Source organism: Oncorhynchus mykiss, chromosome 6, assembly GCF_057628025.1.
Source record: "Oncorhynchus mykiss isolate SJ-2025 chromosome 6, ASM5762802v1, whole genome shotgun sequence".
Lineage (NCBI taxonomy): Eukaryota > Metazoa > Chordata > Actinopteri > Salmoniformes > Salmonidae > Oncorhynchus > Oncorhynchus mykiss.
This window is the reverse complement of record NC_143027.1, coordinates 63,781,014-63,801,264: the sequence shown is the minus strand read 5'-3', so window position 1 is coordinate 63,801,264 and position 20,251 is coordinate 63,781,014. Positions and strand designations below refer to the sequence as shown.

General features: G+C 45.5%; 1 protein-coding gene across 1 annotated transcript in view; it reads left to right on the top strand.

Annotated features, from left to right (window-relative positions):
- The window catches only part of igdcc4 (immunoglobulin superfamily, DCC subclass, member 4), a 62,839-nt gene extending 43,051 nt beyond the window's left edge, over positions 1-19,788 (top strand). The window contains exons 10-20 of the mRNA XM_036980687.2: positions 245-418; positions 8,421-8,657; positions 8,859-8,960; positions 9,074-9,257; positions 11,844-11,971; positions 13,104-13,274; positions 13,447-13,581; positions 14,696-14,798; positions 15,941-16,178; positions 16,286-16,414; positions 17,338-19,788. Coding sequence (XP_036836582.2) covers positions 245-418; positions 8,421-8,657; positions 8,859-8,960; positions 9,074-9,257; positions 11,844-11,971; positions 13,104-13,274; positions 13,447-13,581; positions 14,696-14,798; positions 15,941-16,178; positions 16,286-16,414; positions 17,338-18,006 — 2,270 coding nt within the window. The 3' untranslated portion in view covers positions 18,007-19,788. The remainder of the gene's footprint in view (positions 1-244; positions 419-8,420; positions 8,658-8,858; positions 8,961-9,073; positions 9,258-11,843; positions 11,972-13,103; positions 13,275-13,446; positions 13,582-14,695; positions 14,799-15,940; positions 16,179-16,285; positions 16,415-17,337) is intronic.
- Positions 19,789-20,251: the final 463 nt, after the last annotated feature.

The following is a 20,251-nucleotide window of genomic DNA, read 5'->3' as shown; positions in this document are numbered from 1 at the left end:
GTTCGCTTTTGGGTCCTCATTCACTCACCATAACACTTAAACTCAGTCACACACATTTTGGCTCCAAGAACAATTGTGGATTCTAAGCATTAAGTATTGAAGAGTGACTTGGGGTATAAGCCCAAAGCATAAAGTGTTCTGTTCTATCCATGGTATACAATGAGTCATCAGGTCTTGCATAATAAGGTAATGGATAATTATGAAGATGGGCTGCATCTTATGTATGTGTGTGTGTTTACTGCAGTGGACAACATGTTTTCTGTGGAGGTGGCGGGGAATGAGACTCAGCTTACCTTGCGGGAGCTGCAGCCTAACCAGGCCTATCGACTGCGGATGGCGGCGGGAACAGCAGCAGGCTTTGGTGTGCCATCTGAGTGGGCTCAGCACCACACCCCAACCCACTTTAACCACAGCATGGGTGAGACCTCGCACCCTGCCCTCTCTCTTTCTATATATATGTATATATGACACACCTACTCTTTCAAGGGTTGTACATTGTAGAATAATAGTGAATACATCAAAATGATGAAATAACACTTATGGAATCAAGTAGTAACCAAGAAAGTGAACCTGTCACGGCTAGACGTTCCGCTAGCGGAACCCCTCGACAACATCCGGTGAAATGGCATAGCGCCAAATTCTAATTAAATTACTATAAATATTAAACTTTCATGAAATCACACATGCAAAACACCAAATTAAAGCTGCACTTGTTGTTAATCCAGCCAACGTGTCAGATTTCAAAAAGGCTTTACGGCGAAATCAAACCATGCAATTATCCCCCCACCAAACAAACACATGACACTCATATTTCAACCAGCCAGGCGCAACACAAAATGCAGAAATAACGATATAATTCATGCCTTACCTTTGAAGACCTTCTTTTGTTGGCACTCCAATATGTCCCATAAACATCACAAACAGTCCTTTTGTTCAATAAATTCCATCGTTATATCTCCAAAATGACCATTTATTTGGCGCGTTTGATCCAGAAAAACACAGGTTCCAACTCGCGCAACATGACTACAAAATATCTAATAAGTTATCTGTAAACTTGCTCCAAACATTTCAAACAACTTTCCTAATACACCTTTAGTTTTTTTTTAACGTAAATAATCAATAAAACTTAAGACGGAATAAACTGTGTTCAATACCGGATGAAAACAAAGTGGAGCGAGCTTTCAGGTCGCGCACCCCTAACAAACAGTACACTAGACTCGACCCTCGTTCTGAACAGACCTACTTCTTAATTTCTCAAAGGAAACACATCAACCAATTTCTAAAGACTGTTGACATCTAGTGGAAGCGATGGGAACTGCAAGCAAGTGCCTTAGAAATCTAGATCCCCATAGAAATCCCATTGAAAAGAGAGTGACCTCAAGAAAAATAATTCTGGATGGATTTTTCGCAGGTTTTCGCCTGCCATATCAGTTATGTTATACTCACATACATTATTCAAACAGTTTTCTATCTAAATCTACCAATTATATTCATATCCTAGCTTCTGGGCCTGAGTAGCAGGCAGTTTACTTTGGGCACGCTTTTCATCCGGATGTCAAAATACTGCCCCCTAGCCCGAAGAGGTTTAAACATATCAAAATATATTTTAGATTCTTCAAAGTATCCACCCTTTGCCTTGATGAAGCTTTGCACACTCTTGGCTTTCTATCAACCAGCTTTTCCAACAGTCTTCTTTTCCAACAGAGTTCCCACATATGCTGAGCAGTTATTGGCTGCTTTTCCTTCACTCTGCGGTCCAACTCATCTAAAATCATCTCAATTGGGTTAAAGGTGTGTTGGGTCGTTGTCCTGTTGAAAAACAAATTATAGTCCCACTAAGCACAAACTAGATGGGATGGCATATCGCTGCAGAATGCTGTGGTAGCCATGCTGGTGAAGTGTGCCTTGAATTCTAAATAAATCACAGACAGTGTCACCAGCAAAGCACCCCCACACCATTACACCTCCTCCATGCTTCACGGTGGGAACTACACATGCTAAGATCATCCGTTCACGTACTCTGCGTTTCACAAAGACACGGCGGTTAGCACCAAAAATCTCAAATTTGGACTCAGACCAAAGGATCGATTTCTCTGGACTAATGTCCATTGCTCGTGTTTCTTGGTCTAAGCAAGTCTCTTCTTCTTATTGGTGTCCTTTAGTAGTGGTTTCTTGGCATCAATTCGACCATGAAGGCCTGATTCATGCAGTCTCCTCTGTTACATGAACTATGAAGTCTTTATTTGGGCTGCAATTTCTGAGGCTGGTAACTCTAAAGAACAGAGGTAACTCTGGGTCTTCCTTTCCTGTGGCGGTCCTCATGACAGCCAGTTTTATCATAGCACTTGAGGGTTTTTGCGACTGCACTTGAAGAAACTTTAACATTTCTTTACATTTTCCGGATTGACTCACCTTCATGTCTTAAAGTAATGATGGACTGTTGTTTCTCTTTGCTTATTTGAGCTGTTCTTGCCTTAATATGGATTTGGTATTTTACCAAATAGGGCTATCTTCTGTATACCAACCATACCTTGTCACAACACAACTGATTGGCTCAAACACATTAAGAAGGACAGAAATTCCACAAATGTACTTTTAACAAGGCACACTTGTTAATTGAAATGCATTCCATGTGACTCCCTCATGAAGCTGGTTGAGAGAATGTCAAGAGTGTGCAAAGCTGTCAATCAAGGCAAAGGGTGGCAACTTTGAATAATGTCAAATATAAAATGTATTTTGATTTGTTTAACACTTTTTTGGTTACTACATGATTCCATATGTGTTATTTAATAGTTTCATGTCTTCACTATTATTCTACAATGTAGAAAATATAAAAAATAAAGAAAAACCCTTGAATGAGTAGGAGTGTCAAACTTTTGACTATATATATATATATTCAAGGGTTTTTCTTTATTTTTTATATTTTATTTTATATATGTATATATATATATATACATATATATATATATATATATACACACTGCTCAAAAAAATGATCTGAATGAAATATTCTTATTAAATACTTTTTTCTTTACATAGTTGAATGTGCTGACAACAAAATCACACAAAAATTATCAATGGAAATCAAATGTATCAACCCATGGAGGTCTGGATTTGGAGTCACACTCAAAATTAAAGTGGAAAACCACACTACAGGCTGATCCAACTTCGATGTAATGTCCTTAAAACAAGTCAAAATGAGGCTCAGTAGTGTGTGTGGCCTCCACGTGCCTGTATGACCTCCCTACAACGCCTGGGCATGCTCCTGATGAGGTGGCGGATGGTCTCCTGAGGGATGTCCTTCCAGACCTATACTAAAGCATCCGCCAACTCCTGGACAGTCTGTGGTGCAACGTGGTGTTGGTGGATGGAGCGAGACATGATGTCCCAGATGTGCTCAATTGGATTCAGGCCTGGGGAACGGGCGGGCCAGTCCATAGCATCAATGCCTTCCACTTGCAGGAACTGCTGACACTCCAGTCACATGAGGTCTAGCATTGTCTTGCATTAGGAGGAACCCAGGGCCAACCACACCAGCATATGGTCTCACAAGGGGTCTGAGGATCTCATCTAGGTACCTAATGGCTGTCAGGCTACCTCTGGCGAGCACATGAGGGCTGTGCGGCCCCCCAAAGAAATGCCACCCCACACCATGACTGACCCACCGCCAAACCGGTCATGCTGGAGGATGTTGCAGGCAGCAGAACATTCTCCACGGCGTCTCCAGACTGTCACGTCTGTCACATGTGCTCAGTGTGAACCTGCTTTCATCTGTGAAGAGCACAGGGCGCCAGTGGCGAATTTGCCAATCTTGGTGTTCTCTGGCAAATGCCCAACGTCCTGCACTGTGTTGGGCTGTAAGCACAACCCCCACCTGTGGACGTCGGGCCCTCATACCACCCTCATGGAGTCTGTTTCTGACCGTTTGAGCAGACACATGCACATTTGTGGCCTGCTGGAGGTAATTTTACAGGGCTCTGGCAGTGCTCCTCCTGCTCCTCCTTGCACAAAGGCGGAGGTAGTGGTCCTGCTGGCTTGTTGCCCTCCTACGGCCTCCTCCACGTCTCCTGATGTACTGGCCTGTCTCCTGGTAGCACCTCCATGCTCTGGACACTATGCTGACAGACATAGCAAACCTTCTTGCCACATCTCGCATTGATGTGCCATCCTGGATGAGCTGCACTGCCTGAGCCAGTTGTGGGGGTTGTAGACTCCGTCTCATGCTACCACTAGAGTGAAAGCACCGCCAACATTCACAAGTGACCAAAACATCAGCCACGAAGCATAGGAACTGAGAAGTGGTCTGTGGTCCCACCTGCAGAACCACTCCTTTATTGGGGGTGTCTTGCTAAATGCCTATAATTTCCACCTGTTGTCTATTCCATTTGCACAACAGCATGTGAAATTTATTGTCAATCAGTGTTGCTTCCTAAGTGGACAGTTTGATTTCACAGAAGTGTGATTGACTTGGAGTTACATTGTGTTGTTTAAGTGTCCCCTTTATTTTTTTGAGCAGTGTGTATATATATATATATATATATATATATATATATATATATATATATATATATATACAGTGCCTTGCGAAAGTATTCGGCCCCCTTGAACTTTGCGACCTTTTGCCACATTTCAGGCTTCAAACATAAAGATATAAAACTGTATTTTTTTGTGAAGAATCAACAACAAGTGGGACACAATCATGAAGTGGAACGACATTTATTGGATATTTCTAACTTTTTTAACAAATCAAAAACTGAAAAATTGGGCGTGCAAAATTATTCAGCCCCTTTACTTTCAGTGCAGCAAACTCTTTCCAGAAGTTCAGTGAGGATCTCTGAATGATCCAATGTTGACCTAAATGACTAATGATGATAAATACAATCCACCTGTGTGTAATCAAGTCTCCGTATAAATGCACCTGCACTGTGATAGTCTCAGAGGTCCGTTAAAAGCGCAGAGAGCATCATGAAGAACAAGGAACACACCAGGCAGGTCCGAGATACTGTTGTGAAGAAGTTTAAAGCCGGATTTGGATACAAAAAGATTTCCCAAGCTTTAAACATCCCAAGGAGCACTGTGCAAGCGATAATATTGAAATGGAAGGAGTATCAGACCACTGCAAATCTACCAAGACCTGGCCGTCCCTCTAAACTTTCAGCTCATACAATGAGAAGACTGATCAGAGATGCAGCCAAGAGGCCCATGATCACTCTGAATGAACTGCAGAGATCTACAGCTGAGGTGGGAGATTCTGTCCATAGGACAACAATCAGTCGTATATTGCACAAATCTGGCCTATATGGAAGAGTGGCAAGAAGAAAGCCATTTCTTACAGATATCCATAAAAAGTGTTGTTTAAAGTTTGCCACAAGCCACCTGGGAGACACACCAAACATGTGGAAGAAGGTGCTCTGGTCAGATGAAACCAAAATTGAACTTTTTGGCAACAATGCAAAACGTTATGTTTGGCGTAAAAGCAACACAGCTGAACACACCATCCCCACTGTCAAACATGGTGGTGGCAGCATCATGGTTTGGGCCTGCTTTTCTTCAGCAGGGACAGGGAAGATGGTTAAAATTGATGGGAAGATGGATGGAGCCAAATACAGGACCATGATGGAGTCTGCAAAATACCTGAGACTGGGACGGAGATTTGTCTTCCAACAAGACAATGATCCAAAACATAAAGCAAAATCTACAATGGACTGGTTCAAAAATAAACATATCCAGGTGTTAGAATGGCCAAGTCAAAGTCCAGACCTGAATCCAATCGAGAATCTGTGGAAAGAACTGAAAACTGCTGTTCACAAATGCTCTCCATCCAACCTCACTGAGCTCGAGCTGTTTTGCAAGGAGGAATGGGAAAAAATGTCAATCTCTCGATGTGCAAAACTGATAGAGACATACCCCAAGCGACTTACAGCTGTAATCGCAGCAAAAGGTGGCGCTACAAAGTATTAACTTAAGGGGGCTGAATAATTTTGCACGCCCAATTTTTCAGTTTTTGATTTGTTAAAAAACTTTGAAATATCCAATAAATGTCGTTCCACTTCATGATTGTGTCCCACTTGTTGTTGATTCTTCTCAAAAAAATACAGTTTTATATCTTTATGTTTGAAGCCTGAAATGTGGCAAAAGGTCGCAAAGTTCAAGGGGGCCGAATACTTTCGCAAGGCACTGTATATTGTTAGGTTCTAAATAAAGAGTAAAAACTCATGGATGATTAGTAAAGCTCAAACCAAGTTTATTCACCCAATGGGTCAGACAGCTGAACAGAGCACAACATATTCACACAAGCACGGGTATTTAACCCTTCCTCCTATGTTGAGTTTCCTCCTTACATCTCTGAACAGCCAATCTGTTGATAGACAGAACTTTAGTGATATCTGTTCCTCCTCACTTCATCTGACCTGACCTCTGCCCAAATTTCTCATTCCTCCCCAACTCACGGCTATCATATATATATCACACACAAACGCTTACACACCCTTCAACCTCAGCATCAATAGCCTACACTATGTGAAAGTACCCACCACAATAAGTGACCTGACCCGGTGTGGTCCTTATTTATTGAACCTTTTATTTATCCAGGTAATCTCATTGAGATAAAATCTCTTTTTACAAGAGAGACCTGGTCCAACCAAGACAGCAGCAGGGGGGAACAAAGTTTCAGACACATCTCAGGCCCACTGTAAAACTTACAGACAGAAGCACACCATAAACAAATTATAGACGTAGACAAATAGATATCCAATAATATTATTTGAATCCTTGTCCATAAGAGCACGTTCGCATTCTTAACCTGTAACTAAGTATACTAGCACTGAAAAGAACACTGCAACCTTCCATTCATGCTGACTGTTCATGGCTGAATACACCTTCTCCTTCACATTTGCATCAGCCATACAATTGCTCTCCATTCAGGGGGAAGGCTGACTCTGTGCCTCTTACAATGTGTTTGTGTTTGTGTGTGTGTGTGTGTGTGTGTGTGTGTGTGTGTGTGTGTGTGTGTGTGTGTGTGTGTGTGTGTGTATGTGTGTCTGAGGTTCTTGGTAAAGGCAGAAGATTCATTTCTAAGAAAGGGACAGAAATCTATTCAATCCTTTTCTATACAGTGACTGAGCTCTCACAAATGCCCTTTGTGAGAGCTCAGAATAAGAAAATCTCTTAATGCACAGAAGAAGAAAATCTGTTAATACACAGAAGAAGAAAATCTGTTAATGCACAGAAGAAGAAAATCTGTTAATGCACAGAAGAAGAAAATCTGTTAATGCACAGAAGAAGAAAATCTGTTAATGCACAGAAGAAAACCTGTTAATGCACAGAAGAAAACCTGTTAATGCACAGAAGAAGAAAATCTGTTAATGCACAGAAGAAGAAAATCTGTTAATGCACAGAAGAAAACCTGTTAATGCACAGAAGAAAACCTGTTAATGCACAGAAGAAGAAAATCTGTTAATGCACAGAAGAAGAAAACCTGTTAATACACAGAAGAAAACCTGTTAATGCACAGAAGAAAACCTGTTAATGCACAGAAGAAAACCTGTTAATGCACAGAAGAAAACCTGTTAATGCACAGAAGAAAACCTGTTAATGCACAGAAGAAGAAAACCTGTTAATGCACAGAAGAAGAAAACCTGTTAATGCACAGAAGAAGAAAACCTGTTAATGCACAGAAGAAGAAAACCTGTTAATGCACAGAAGAAGAAAATATGTTAATGCACAGAAGGAGACAATCTGTTAATGCACAGAAGAAGAAAATATGTTAATGCACAGAAGGAGAAAATATGTTAATGCGCAGAAGGAGACAATCTGTTAATGCACAGAAGGAGAAAATATGTTAATGCACAGAAGGAGACAATCTGTTAATGCACAGAAGAAGACAATCTGTTAATGCACAGAAGGAGACAATCTGTTAATGCACAGAAGAAGAAAATATGTTAATGCACAGAAGGAGACAATCTGTTAATGCACAGAAGGAGAAAATATGTTAATGCACAGAAGGAGACAATCTGTTAATGCACAGAAGAAGAAAATATGCTAATGCACAGAAGAAGAACATTTCACTGAGTAGAACCTCATTGTCAGTTCATGTGAATTACAGGAAGCTGCTGAGGGGATGACGGCTTATAATAATGGCTGGAATAGATTGGAATGGTATTAAAACACATAGTAACCATGTGTTTTATGTTTGATACCGTTCCATTAATTACCATAAGCCCATCATCCTCAATTAAGGTGGCACCTGTTCTAGATACAGGTCTATAGAATTACATTATTTAATGTTAAAGCCATTAGGAGATTGTCAAATTGAGTTGGTACAATAAATCAGTGTCTGGATCTTGTTTTCTTGAATCATGTCATGCGCTCTAGTAATGTTGTTTCACGCTGGCTCCTTGTTTGCTTTTTGTCTTCCCCAGTGATCTTTGCTCCCACAGAGCTGAAGGTTAGGGCCAAAATGAACTCCCTCCATGTCACATGGCAGCCCCCGCCCAATCACACGCAGATCTCCGGCTACAAGCTCTTTTGCAGGGAGGTGGTTGGTGAGGACCTGACCAATGGGGAGGCTCATCCTGAGAGGGAGCGGGTGAGGAGGATGGAGGCCCACACCATCAAGCTCCGCAAGAGGGTCAAACATCATGAGGTCTCTAGTCTGGGTGAGTCTGGGATGTTCACATGCCAGTGTTGTTTAAATCACTTCCTACTGGTCCAGGTGATATTATTTGTATGGTAAAATGTGACTATTAATAATATGTTTGGAACTCGTGGTCATTATGCCAAGCTTTCTTGTGGTTATGTATAATGTGGTGTGTTTCTGTCTTGAGATACGTTTCTATATATTTCTGTGTGTGTTTCAGTTCCTGACAGACTATATGAAGTGAAGGTGTGGGCCTTCAATAAGCAGACGGATGGCTATGCTGCAGGATGGAAGGGCAGGACGGAGAAGGCACATGGCAAAGGTGTGTTTATTCATCGGTGTGTGTGTGTCAGTGTGTGTGCGTGCGTGCGAGCTTGTGTCATTCTATTCTTCTACCAATATTTGTGTATAAACTGTCTGTGTGTGTTTTTGCAGCGCCCCCTAAGGGGAACCCCCCTCCCCTGCCCCCCAGCAGCATCAAGGCTACAGCCAACAGCTCCACATCCATCTGGCTGCGCTGGGAGAAACCTCGCTTCAGCAACGTCCGCATCATCAACTACACTGTACGCTGCAGCCCGGCGGGCATCAGAAACGCATCGCTGGTCTCCTACTACACCAGGTCAGTCAGGGACCACCACTACCCCCAACACATCTCCTGGTCTCCTACTACACCAGGTCAGTCAGGGACCACCACTACCCCCACACATCTCCTGGTCTCCTACTACACCAGGTCAGTCAGGGACCACCACCACCACAACACATCTCCTACTACACCAGGTCAGTCAGGGACCACCACAACACATCTCCTGGTCTCCTACTACACCAGGTCAGTCAGGGACCACCACCACCACAACACATCTCCTACTACACCAGGTCAGTCAGGGACCACCACCACCACAACACATCTCCTACTACACCAGGTCAGTCAGGGACCACCACCACCACAACACATCTCCTGGTCTCCTACTACACCAGGTCAGTCAGGGACCACCACTACCCCCACACATCTCCTGGTCTCCTACTACACCAGGTCAGTCAGGGACCACCACCACCACAACACATCTCCTACTACACCAGGTCAGTCAGGGACCACCACTACCCCCAACACATCTCCTGGTCTCCTACTACACCAGGTCAGTCAGGGACCACCACTACCCCAAACACAACACATCTCCTGGTCTCCTACTACACCAGGTCAGTCAGGGACCACCACTACCCCCACACATCTCCTGGTCTCCTACTACACCAGGTCAGTCAGGGACCACCACTACCCCCACACATCTCCTGGTCTCCTACTACACCAGGTCAGTCAGGGACCACCACTACCCCCACACATCTCCTGGTCTCCTACTACACCAGGTCAGTCAGGGACCACCACCACCCCAAACACAACACATCTCCTGGTCTCCTACTACACCAGGTCAGTCAGGGACCACCACTACCCCCACACATCTCCTGGTCTCCTACTACACCAGGTCAGTCAGGGACCACCACTACCCCCAACACATCTCCTGGTCTCCTACTACACCAGGTCAGTCAGGGACCACCACTACCCCCACACATCTCCTGGTCTCCTACTACACCAGGTCAGTCAGGGACCACCACTACCCCCAACACATCTCCTGGTCTCCTACTACACCAGGTCAGTCAGGGACCACCACTACCCCCACACATCTCCTGGTCTCCTACTACACCAAGTCAGTCAGGGACCACCACTACCCCCAACACATCTCCTGGTCTCCTACTACACCAGGTCAGTCAGGGACCATCCCAAACACAACACATCTCCTGGTCTCCTACTACACCAGGTCAGTCAGGGACCATCACTACCCCCAACACATCTCCTGGTCTCCTACTACACCAGGTCAGTCAGGGACCATCCCAAACACAACACATCTCCTACTACACCAGGTCAGTCAGGGACCATCACCACCCCAAACACAACACATCTCCTACTACACCAGGTCAATCAGGGACCACCACTACCCCCAACACATCTCCTGGTCTCCTACTACACCAAGTCAGTCAGGGACCACCACTACCCCCAACACATCTCCTGGTCTCCTACTACACCAGGTCAGTCAGGGACCATCCCAAACACAACACATCTCCTGGTCTCCTACTACACCAGGTCAGTCAGGGACCATCACTACCCCCAACACATCTCCTGGTCTCCTACTACACCAGGTCAGTCAGGGACCATCCCAAACACAACACATCTCCTACTACACCAGGTCAGTCAGGGACCATCACCACCCCAAACACAACACATCTCCTACTACACCAGGTCAATCAGGGACCACCACTACCCCCAACACATCTCCTGGTCTCCTACTACACCAAGTCAGTCAGGGACCACCACTACCCCCAACACATCTCCTGGTCTCCTACTACACCAGGTCAGTCAGGGACCATCCCAAACACAACACATCTCCTGGTCTCCTACTACACCAGGTCAGTCAGGGACCATCACTACCCCCAACACAACACATCTCCTACTACACCAGGTCAATCAGGGACCACCACCACCACCCCAAACACAACACATCTCCTGGTCTCCTACTACACCAGGTCAGTCAGGGACCACCACTACCCCCAACACATCTCCTGGTCTCCTACTACACCAGGTCAGTCAGGGACCACCACTACCCCCACACATCTCCTGGTCTCTTACTACACCAGGTCAGTCAGGGACCACCACTACCCACACACATCTCCTGGTCTCCTACTACACCAGGTCAGTCAGGGACCACCACCACCCCAAACACAACACATCTCCTGGTCTCTTACTACACCAGGTCAGTCAGGGACCACCACCACCCCAAACACAACACATCTCCTGGTCTCCTACTACACCAGGTCAGTCAGGGAACACCACCACCCCAAACACAACACATCTCCTGGTCTCCTACTACACCAGGTCAGTCAGGGAACACCACCACCCCAAACACAACACATCTCCTGGTCCTGAGTCAAACACAGGACAGTAGAAGAGATATCCAGCCTCTCTTGGAGGAAAATGGAAATTCCATTTAAAGAATCAGATTAAAGAAGCGCTTTTCATTGAAATTTAATATTTATTCCACAATGACTAAATCTATATTCAGGTTATGAATGGAAGGAAGGATGTGCAGGTTTTCCCATTTGTGACTCTTCATTCATTTCTCTTCATTCATTTTTTTATCTTCCAAACTGTGTTTTGCAGCTCTGCTCAGGAGATCCTCTTGGGGGCGCTAAAACCCTACACCCGCTATGAGCTGGCTGTGCAGTCCATTGGAGGAGACGTGGTTGGTCCCTTCAGCAGCACTGTGGAGGAGTCCACTCTCACTGACAGTAAGTCTCTACTGTTCTCATCAGTGTAGTGGACAAATCTGTGCATCAGTGTAACATATAGGTGGATACTTGTGTTCAATATGCTCTGTCGCTCACTTTCTCTGTGAGGGTGTTTTTGTTTCTGACAGAGGTGTGTAGTTCGTTGGTGTATGTGTTTGTGTGTTTTTGTTTTACTATCCTTGTGGGCACCAGAAGTCCTCACAAGTATAGTAAAACAAGGAAGATTCGGACCAGTGGGGAGATTTTGACGGTCCCCACAAGGAAAAATGCTATTTTAGGCTTAGAGGTTGGGTTAAGGTTACAATTAGGGTTAGAATTAAGGTTAGGGTTAGGAGGTAAGGTTAGGTTAGTTTTAGGGTTAGGGGTTTGGGTTTATGATTAGGGTTATGGTTAGGTAAAGGGTTAAGGTTAAGGTTAGATTTAGGGTATGGGAAAATGGGAAAATAGGATTTTGGATGGGAATCAATAATTTGGTCCCCACAAGTATAGCAATACAAAACTGTGTGTGTGAGAGGGAGGGAGGAAGAGAGAGAGAGAGAGAGAGAGAGAGAGAGGGAGAGAGAGAGAGGGGGACTGAGCAAGTGTGATTGAGGCAGGTTAACAGAGAAGGGATTAATCTTTAGCAGCGTAGGGAGATAATTGGCTGTAATTAAATGTCCAGATGGAAGTGGCCCTTGTGTTGGCCAAGAGCTGTCTGGGACAGGGCCCGTCAATCAGTTCAGCCAAGTGGTGTCAGGGAGGGGCCAGGAACGAGGGCTGATCTAGGATCAAGTCCTCTCTGTCCATATAATCTTATTCATTACGATCTGAAAGGTCAAACTGATCCTAGATCAGCATTGAGACACTTTGTGAAAACTGGCCAGGAGAAGATTCATTACCAGAGCAGCAAAGTAGGGGTCTTTGGTTTGACACAGCAGGGGTAGCTGCCTGCCGGACCCCATACTACCACCCTCTGTCACCTGAGACCCAGTCCCTGCCCTCAGCCCTCCCTCTATGACCAGGTGGCAAGGGCACCTTGTCCCAGAGGGGTGTCACACCTGTCCCAGCCAGCCACACAAAGCCTGTGTGGCCAGCCCGCTGTGGTGCTTTATTTCTGGGGTGTGATTACTGACTTCACCCCCTGTGTCCCCAGTACCCTCCACCCCCCCAGCGGAGCTGCAGCTCAGTGCCTTGGACTCCTCCTCTGTGTTGGTGAACTGGCGTCCGCCTGTGGAGCCCAATGGCATCGTCATCAGCTACAGGATCCTATACACCATCAACCTCAGCCAACCTGAGCATCTGTGGAACAACCTCTCCCAAGATGGTGGGTGGGTGGCTGAAGGTGTGGCTGTTGCGGGGAGCTGTGTGGGTTCTATAAGTGGATGCAAATGTGACTGTTAATGACTCACACACACTTACCCCCCCCCCCCCCCCCCCTCTCTCTCTCTCTCTCTCTCTCTCTCTCTCTCTCTCTCTCTCTCTATCCCCCCTCTCAGGGACCATCATGAGTGCTGAGGTAACAGGGCTGTCTAGTGGTACACAATACTTCTTTAAGATGAGGGCGTCCACTGAGGTGGGGGTGGGGCCTTATTCCCCAGTGAAGGATGTGCGCACTCCTCCCAGGAAATATGGTGAGTGGGTCTACTGTCTACACATACTGTGATGGTGTGCGTGTGCGTCATCACTTACATAAGTATCTCCCAACACTCTCAATCACACACACACACACACACAGAGTCCTTTAAAGTGGTCAATCCATCCCTGCCAGCGGGAGAGAGAAGCCTGCAGGAGGCTGTCACTTTGGGCAGCCTGTGTCATATCTCTCCTCACTCTCTGGCCTTCTGAGGTGAATATTAAAGGGGTGGCCTCAGCACCCGCTGCACCCAGAGAGCTCTATGAATCAACTTCATATCTGACTTTGAGAAGCAGAAGAGCTGTGGATGACACCTTGCCTATAACCACGGTGAATGTTGCTCTGAGAGAGCGGCTCATTCTATGGGGGCTTGGCAGGGAAAAAGAAAGATAGATATGTGCACACTGTTGAATGCTACTGCAGTTTCGTCAGGCTTCTCAAGGAGACCTCCATCAATCCTCATCTATTTGTTGCCCAATTACACTTTGTCCGTCAGAGAATAAAGAACACAACAGCTAAACTTGAGCTTCTAGAAGCAAGCCAGGAGAGAGCTCCATTCAGAAGCAAAAGGTCACAACACTGGAGCTAGGGGAGTCCATCCTCCTCCGGTTGGCTCAGGGCATTAGCTGAAACCATTGAGACGTAGAAAGACAGAGTAAGATGAGTAGCAGGTTTATTCTGGTCCTGCGGAGTTGCCCCATATTCGGCTCCATCAGACACTCTTGCCAGTAGTAAATGCAATGTGATTGAGGGCGAGGTGGATGGTGGGCGGGCGAGAGCGGAGCGAGCACCATCTGTCCCCTCTCCACTCTGCTGCCAGACAGACAGCCATTGCCCAAGCTGAATTAATATCTCCCTCCCTGGAAGTGTGAATTGGTTCCTTCATGGCCCGCTGAAATTGATTGAGGGGTGACAGAATAGGTTCTGCAGAATTTTTGGAATCCGGCTGTCATCATACTGCATATACAGTATATTATCATTCATCCTCCCACCTAACTTCTGTTCTCTAACTACGTCCTGTGCTGACAGGTTCAGACACTCATCCAGTATCTCGTCTGTTTTCTCTCCCCATTTCCTGCATACCTTCCTGGGCTGTTCCCTGTTCTCTATAGAGCTGGACATCCATGCAGTGACAGGCATCATAGTTGGTGTGTGTCTGGGGCTGCTCAGCATTCTCCTTTGTATGTGTGTCAGCTTCCGCAACGGCAAGGCCAGGTAAGAAGAGGCCACTTGAAAGCAAATGACTGTCTGTTTTAGTATGTCTACTTTAGTATGTACGTCTAGGATTTGAGGATCATTAAGCTTTCACTGGCATTGTAAGATTTAAGGGAAGGTGTGTGTGTGTGTGTGTGCGTGTGCGTGTGCGTGTGCGTGTGAGTGTGAAGCTGCAACAGCAGAGAGACACCCAGGCAGATGTTGTTGAGTGTGTCCTGAAAGACAGAGCACCACGGATGGCTGCTCTTGGTCTATTATGAAGCTGTGCGGTTAATGAGCAGGAAAGAATATGAAACAAAAGTCATGTTTCCCTGCATTGGGTTTGGCAGGGAGAGCAGTAAACTGATTTAAATAGAAGTGGAGGATTTGGAGATGTTTTGTGTAGTTACAGTATTAGGGTGACTTTTGTGTGAGACCCAGGGGGGAGGGGGTCCATGTCTTAATGCTGCACATTTGACATTTCAGATTTGAATAATTTTGAATAATTTTGCATTAATACGGAACAACTATTATTACTGTCTGTTTTGGTATTTAGCTCAACTGTTTGAATTCCAGTCTGTACTATAGTGAATCCAGCTAGCCATCACAATTTGAGATGGAGTGACAAAATGCTGTTCATCCTACTGTTGTAGTTGTCATGACTATCTATGACAATGCATTCCTCATATTTGTTTTTAAAGGGATACTTCGGGATGTTGGCAATGAGGCCTTCCTTTGTCTACTTCCCCAGAGGCAGATAAACTCATGGATACCATTTCCATGTCTCTTTGTCCAGTATGAAGGAAGTTAAGAGGTAGTTTCGTGTTAGTGCCATGACTGGAAGTATATGGGTGTCTGCTTGCGTGCTAGTATATACCCATAGACTTCCAGGCATTGCGCTAACGCTAGTTAGCAATGGCTCGCGAAACTACCTCCAACTTCCTTCTTACTGGACACATAGACATTTAAATGGTATGCAAGTGTTCATCTGACTCTGGGGGAGTAGATAAAGGGCCTCAATGCCAAAATCCCGAAGTATCCCTATAAAAAACACAATTGTTAATGATAATCCTTGTTTTTATACTCTGCTCCGAGTTTAAACCATGTGCAGTGACATAACCATGATCCATAACCCGTGTCCCTCCTCTGTGCTGTGTAACCAGAGAGGTGTCTGGAGGGCTGGACTCCACAGCTCTACCTCCACAGTACCGCCGTGGGGGTAGGTCTGTGCCCACCATGGTGCCAGAATGCAGTGATTGCCATGAGCTAGAGACCCTGATGCCCCTGGGCAGCCTGGACCATGACCATGGCCGCGCCCAACACCTCACGGAGCCCACTGAGGAGCACAGCCTCATGGGTAATGTAGGAGTAGGGGACGATGCCCTAGGAGCTGAGCTCAAGGTGAGTAGTCAGGACACTAGATACCACACTAGACACAACTACAAATATAGTACCTTTCAAGGTTACTTGTTGAGTCATGTTTTTCTTCTGACCTTGTCATTCTCCAGGCTGCTTGGAATGGGTCAGTTAGTCGTAACTGGGCCAACCGGATCACCAAATACAGGGATACCATCACAGAGGACTCTCCAACGCTCAACAATGGAACTTTGGACATGGCCACCACAGAGAATGGCAAGGTATGTGAGCAGAGTGTGTATGCGTCAGTGCATGCGCGCGCGTGTGTGTGTGTTTGTGCGTGTTTGTGTGTGTATGCATGTGTACAAGAATAAAACGTAGATGGGGTAGAAAGTGGTTTGTGTGTGAGCGTGGTGTGTGTCTGTGTGCGTGCGAATGTAGTTTGTATGTGAGCGTGGTGTGTGTGTGTGTGCGAGCGTAATTTGTGTGTGAGCGTGGTGTGTGTGTGCGTGGTATGTGTGCGTGCAAGCGTAGTTTGTGTGTGTGTGTGAGCGTAGTTTGTGTGTGTGTGTGTGCGAGCGTGCGTGCGTGTGTGCGTGTAGAAGAGCAGTAGGAGAGAGATGGTGTAGAGGTAGAGTGGATTGTGTGAGAGCGTGGTGTGTGTGTGTGTGTGTGTGTGTGTGCGAGCGTGCATGCGTGTAGAAGAGCAGTAGGAGAGAGATGGTGTAGAGGTAGAGTGGTTTGTGTGAGACCTGAACAGGAAGTAATGAAACAATGAACGAGGTGTCCGGATGACGTATAGCTAATTAGAACGTGACACTCTGGCTGAAAGCTGAATGAGCCGCTTGATCATGCGTCTGATAAATTAATTACTCTACCACTGTTAAGGCGCTCTCAAACCCTTCAAAAGTGTAGGAGGAGAGAGCTATAATTAATCTATAATGAATCCCTCATTTATTTTGCAGTCACACCACATACCACCGCTGCTCTATTTTACTGGTGACAGTTCAGTCGTTTTCTCAGTGATTTCGTTTAGAGAATGGTATGCAGTTCAGAAAGCTGGATAGCATAGCAAGAAATAATGACTGTGTTATAATTGTATTATGGCTGCCTTTCAGTCATGATTGATACCACTGGTGTAAGGTCACAAACACACTGCCTTGTAGGACTCCACTGTTACATGGGCTGTGTGTGTGTTTTTCAGGGCGACCCTGAGGACCGACTGGGCTCCTCCCTGTGCAGCGGTAACCAGGTGGAGGCAGAGGTCATAGTTCACTCTGAGTTGAACGACCTGGAGAAAGAGCGGCAGGAGGCGCGGAGTGACAAGGATGAGGACTCTCAGGCCACCAGGGGGCCCTCATTTTCCGAGGCAGCTTACTCCCCAGTCAGACAGCCTGCCCAGGCCCCTTTACACCCAAAGGAGCCAGTCAGACAGCTTGCCCAGGCACCACAACATCCAGGGGAGCCAGTCAGACAGCCTGCCCAGGCACCACAATATCCAGGGGAGCCAGTCAGAGAGCCTGCCCAGGCACCACAACGTCCATCACCAGGGGAGGAGTCCCTAGAGACACAACCCCTGCCCAAGGTCCCACCCGGCCCTGTCCTGGAGCCAGTGTTAAATCACAATGGGCAGCCAGAGGGCATGGTTGGGGGCATGGTGGGCGTGGCAGCCCAGCTGACTGTAGATGTGGGGCGGCATATGGGAATGGGGCTCACCAACGGCTTCCACTCCACCAAGCCCCTGCGGACAGGGCAGGAGACCCTGGGGAACGGGGACTCCAGACACTGCCCCCCTCTCCCGTCCCCCTCTCCTTTCGTCAGCACCGGCCTTGTCCACTCTAACTCTGCAGCGCACAGCTACCTTTGCCCTTAGCAAGAGGAGAAACAAACCCCCACACCAAGACCAGTTGGACTTTTTTCTTTTCCTCATCCATGATGAATCCATTTTCTTTTTGTTTTTTTAAAGCACCTCAGTATCTGATTTTCTTCTTCTTGGCTCAGTTTTATAGGTACTTTGAATCCATTGTTTTATATGTGTATATATATATATACAGTATATATTTTTTAGTGCTAGTATGTATGGGTATTCATTTTGTTGCATAGCAGCAGTATGTTAGTCTGGCCTTACTCTGTACTTTGCTACAGGCTCCTGTTACAGACGTACGATGACGGAAGCATAATGTAGAAAGGAGGATATTCCTTTTTTTATAAGCCTTGACCTGTTGGACTCTGAGATTGAGCGTGGGCCGTGTGGTACTTCAAGACCTACCTTTGGTCAACTGATGATGGAGGAGAGGCTCTTGATTCAGCACCATGGATGACGATAGAGCAGAACCGTGACCTTGTGGCCCTTTCACTCTCACTCTGGCCTCTTTCCAATGACTGAGCTGTTCCTATTGGCTGTTCCACTGTATGGATGCTCCTGCTCCAGCACCAGCACCAGGAAAGAAGCCTTATATTTAGACACTGAGAGTGCAGACCTCTTGTCTCTCTCTCTCCAACCTCCTGCTGTCTCAGGATCCACACACATTCCCTGACTGGGGGTCTCCCTGACTTGGGGGTCTCAGGTGCCTAATATTTTAGGTGCATTTTTTAACCTCTGTATATTTATATAGATGATTATATTCAATAAAAATAGGACAAATATGTTGAAAATGGCGAAAAAGGAAAATAAATGAGGCAATTGAAGAAAATTTGAAGGAACCGGATACAATACATGTAGTTGATATAGGTTGCATTATTTTTTTTGGGGGGGACTAGATGAGATGTGTAGGTGTATGACAAAATAACACAACTTATAGCAGCAGTCTCCTGGTTTTGCTCCCAGTCAACAGCACTACCTCATTTCTTTACAGGACGGTTTGTTGGTGATTTGAATTGTGTCATGCAGATAGGTGCAACTTTTGGAATCTGTTTTTTAACTGTTTTGAATTCATAGCCTTCAATACTTTCAGGAATAACTTCTTGTCCTCTTCTTTCTATATACATCAATGTGTATTGCCTACAGGAAATGACACGTATGGTACATAACGGACTGTCTCAGATCTCTGTTTATTGCCCTTGACCTCATTATCGGTTGTCCCATTAGATCTGGGTTTCCAGCTGTCGTCACCCCCCTCAATGTTACACCTACTTTGGACGGGAGAAGAAAAACATTTTTAATTTACCAGTTACCTCAAATCACTTTTCACCTTAGGTAAATCATGCAGCAGTTAAGTTACCAGGCCTGCTATATGGTAGCCTGTTACTAGACCTACTACAGATGAACAAGCCTTGGGAGTTGTTGGGAGACCTCACCCTTTGTGATTCCATCTCACTCATCCTTTCTCAGCTGTGTCTGAGCTCCTCCCTCTGCAGGTGAGAGGGGGGTGGAAATATCATAGAAAAATAGACCTAGAAACCACTTCTATTTTCAGCCATATTTACATTCTTTCTTTGTACTTTTGACTCTCACCAGCCTGAGGTCTTTCACAATATTATATGTAAAGTCTACACCCCTTTGAACTTTTTGTCACATATTGTTGCGTTACATTGTGGAATTAAATTGGATTTAATTGTCATTTTTATATACTCTGTCATTTTAAAGTGGAAGAAAAATTACATATTTTTTAAAAGATGAATGAAAAATAAACACTAATATACCTTGTTTAGGTAAGTATTCACCCTCCTGAGTTAATACATGTTAGAAACACCTTTGGCAGTGATTACCGCTGTGAGTCTTCCTGGGTAAGTCTCATAAGAGCTTTGCACATCTTCAAGCTTTGCAAAATCTTCAAGCTCTGTCAAGGTGTTGGGGATAAAGGCTAGACAGCAATTTTCAAGTCTTGCCATAAACAATTGCGCAGATTTAAGTCAAAGCTGTAACTTGCCCACTCAGGAACATTCACTGTCTTCTTGGTAAGCAACTCCAGTTTAGATTTGGCTTTGTGTTGTAGGTTATTGTCCTGCTGAAAGGTGAATTCCTCTCCAGGTGTCTGGTGTAAAGCAGAGTGAAGCAGGTTTTTCCCTAGGATTCTGTGTGCTTAGCTCTATCCGTTTTCTTTTCATCCTGAAAAACTCCCCAGTCTTTGCCAATGTCAAGCATACCTATACCATGATGCAGCCACCCCATGCTTGAA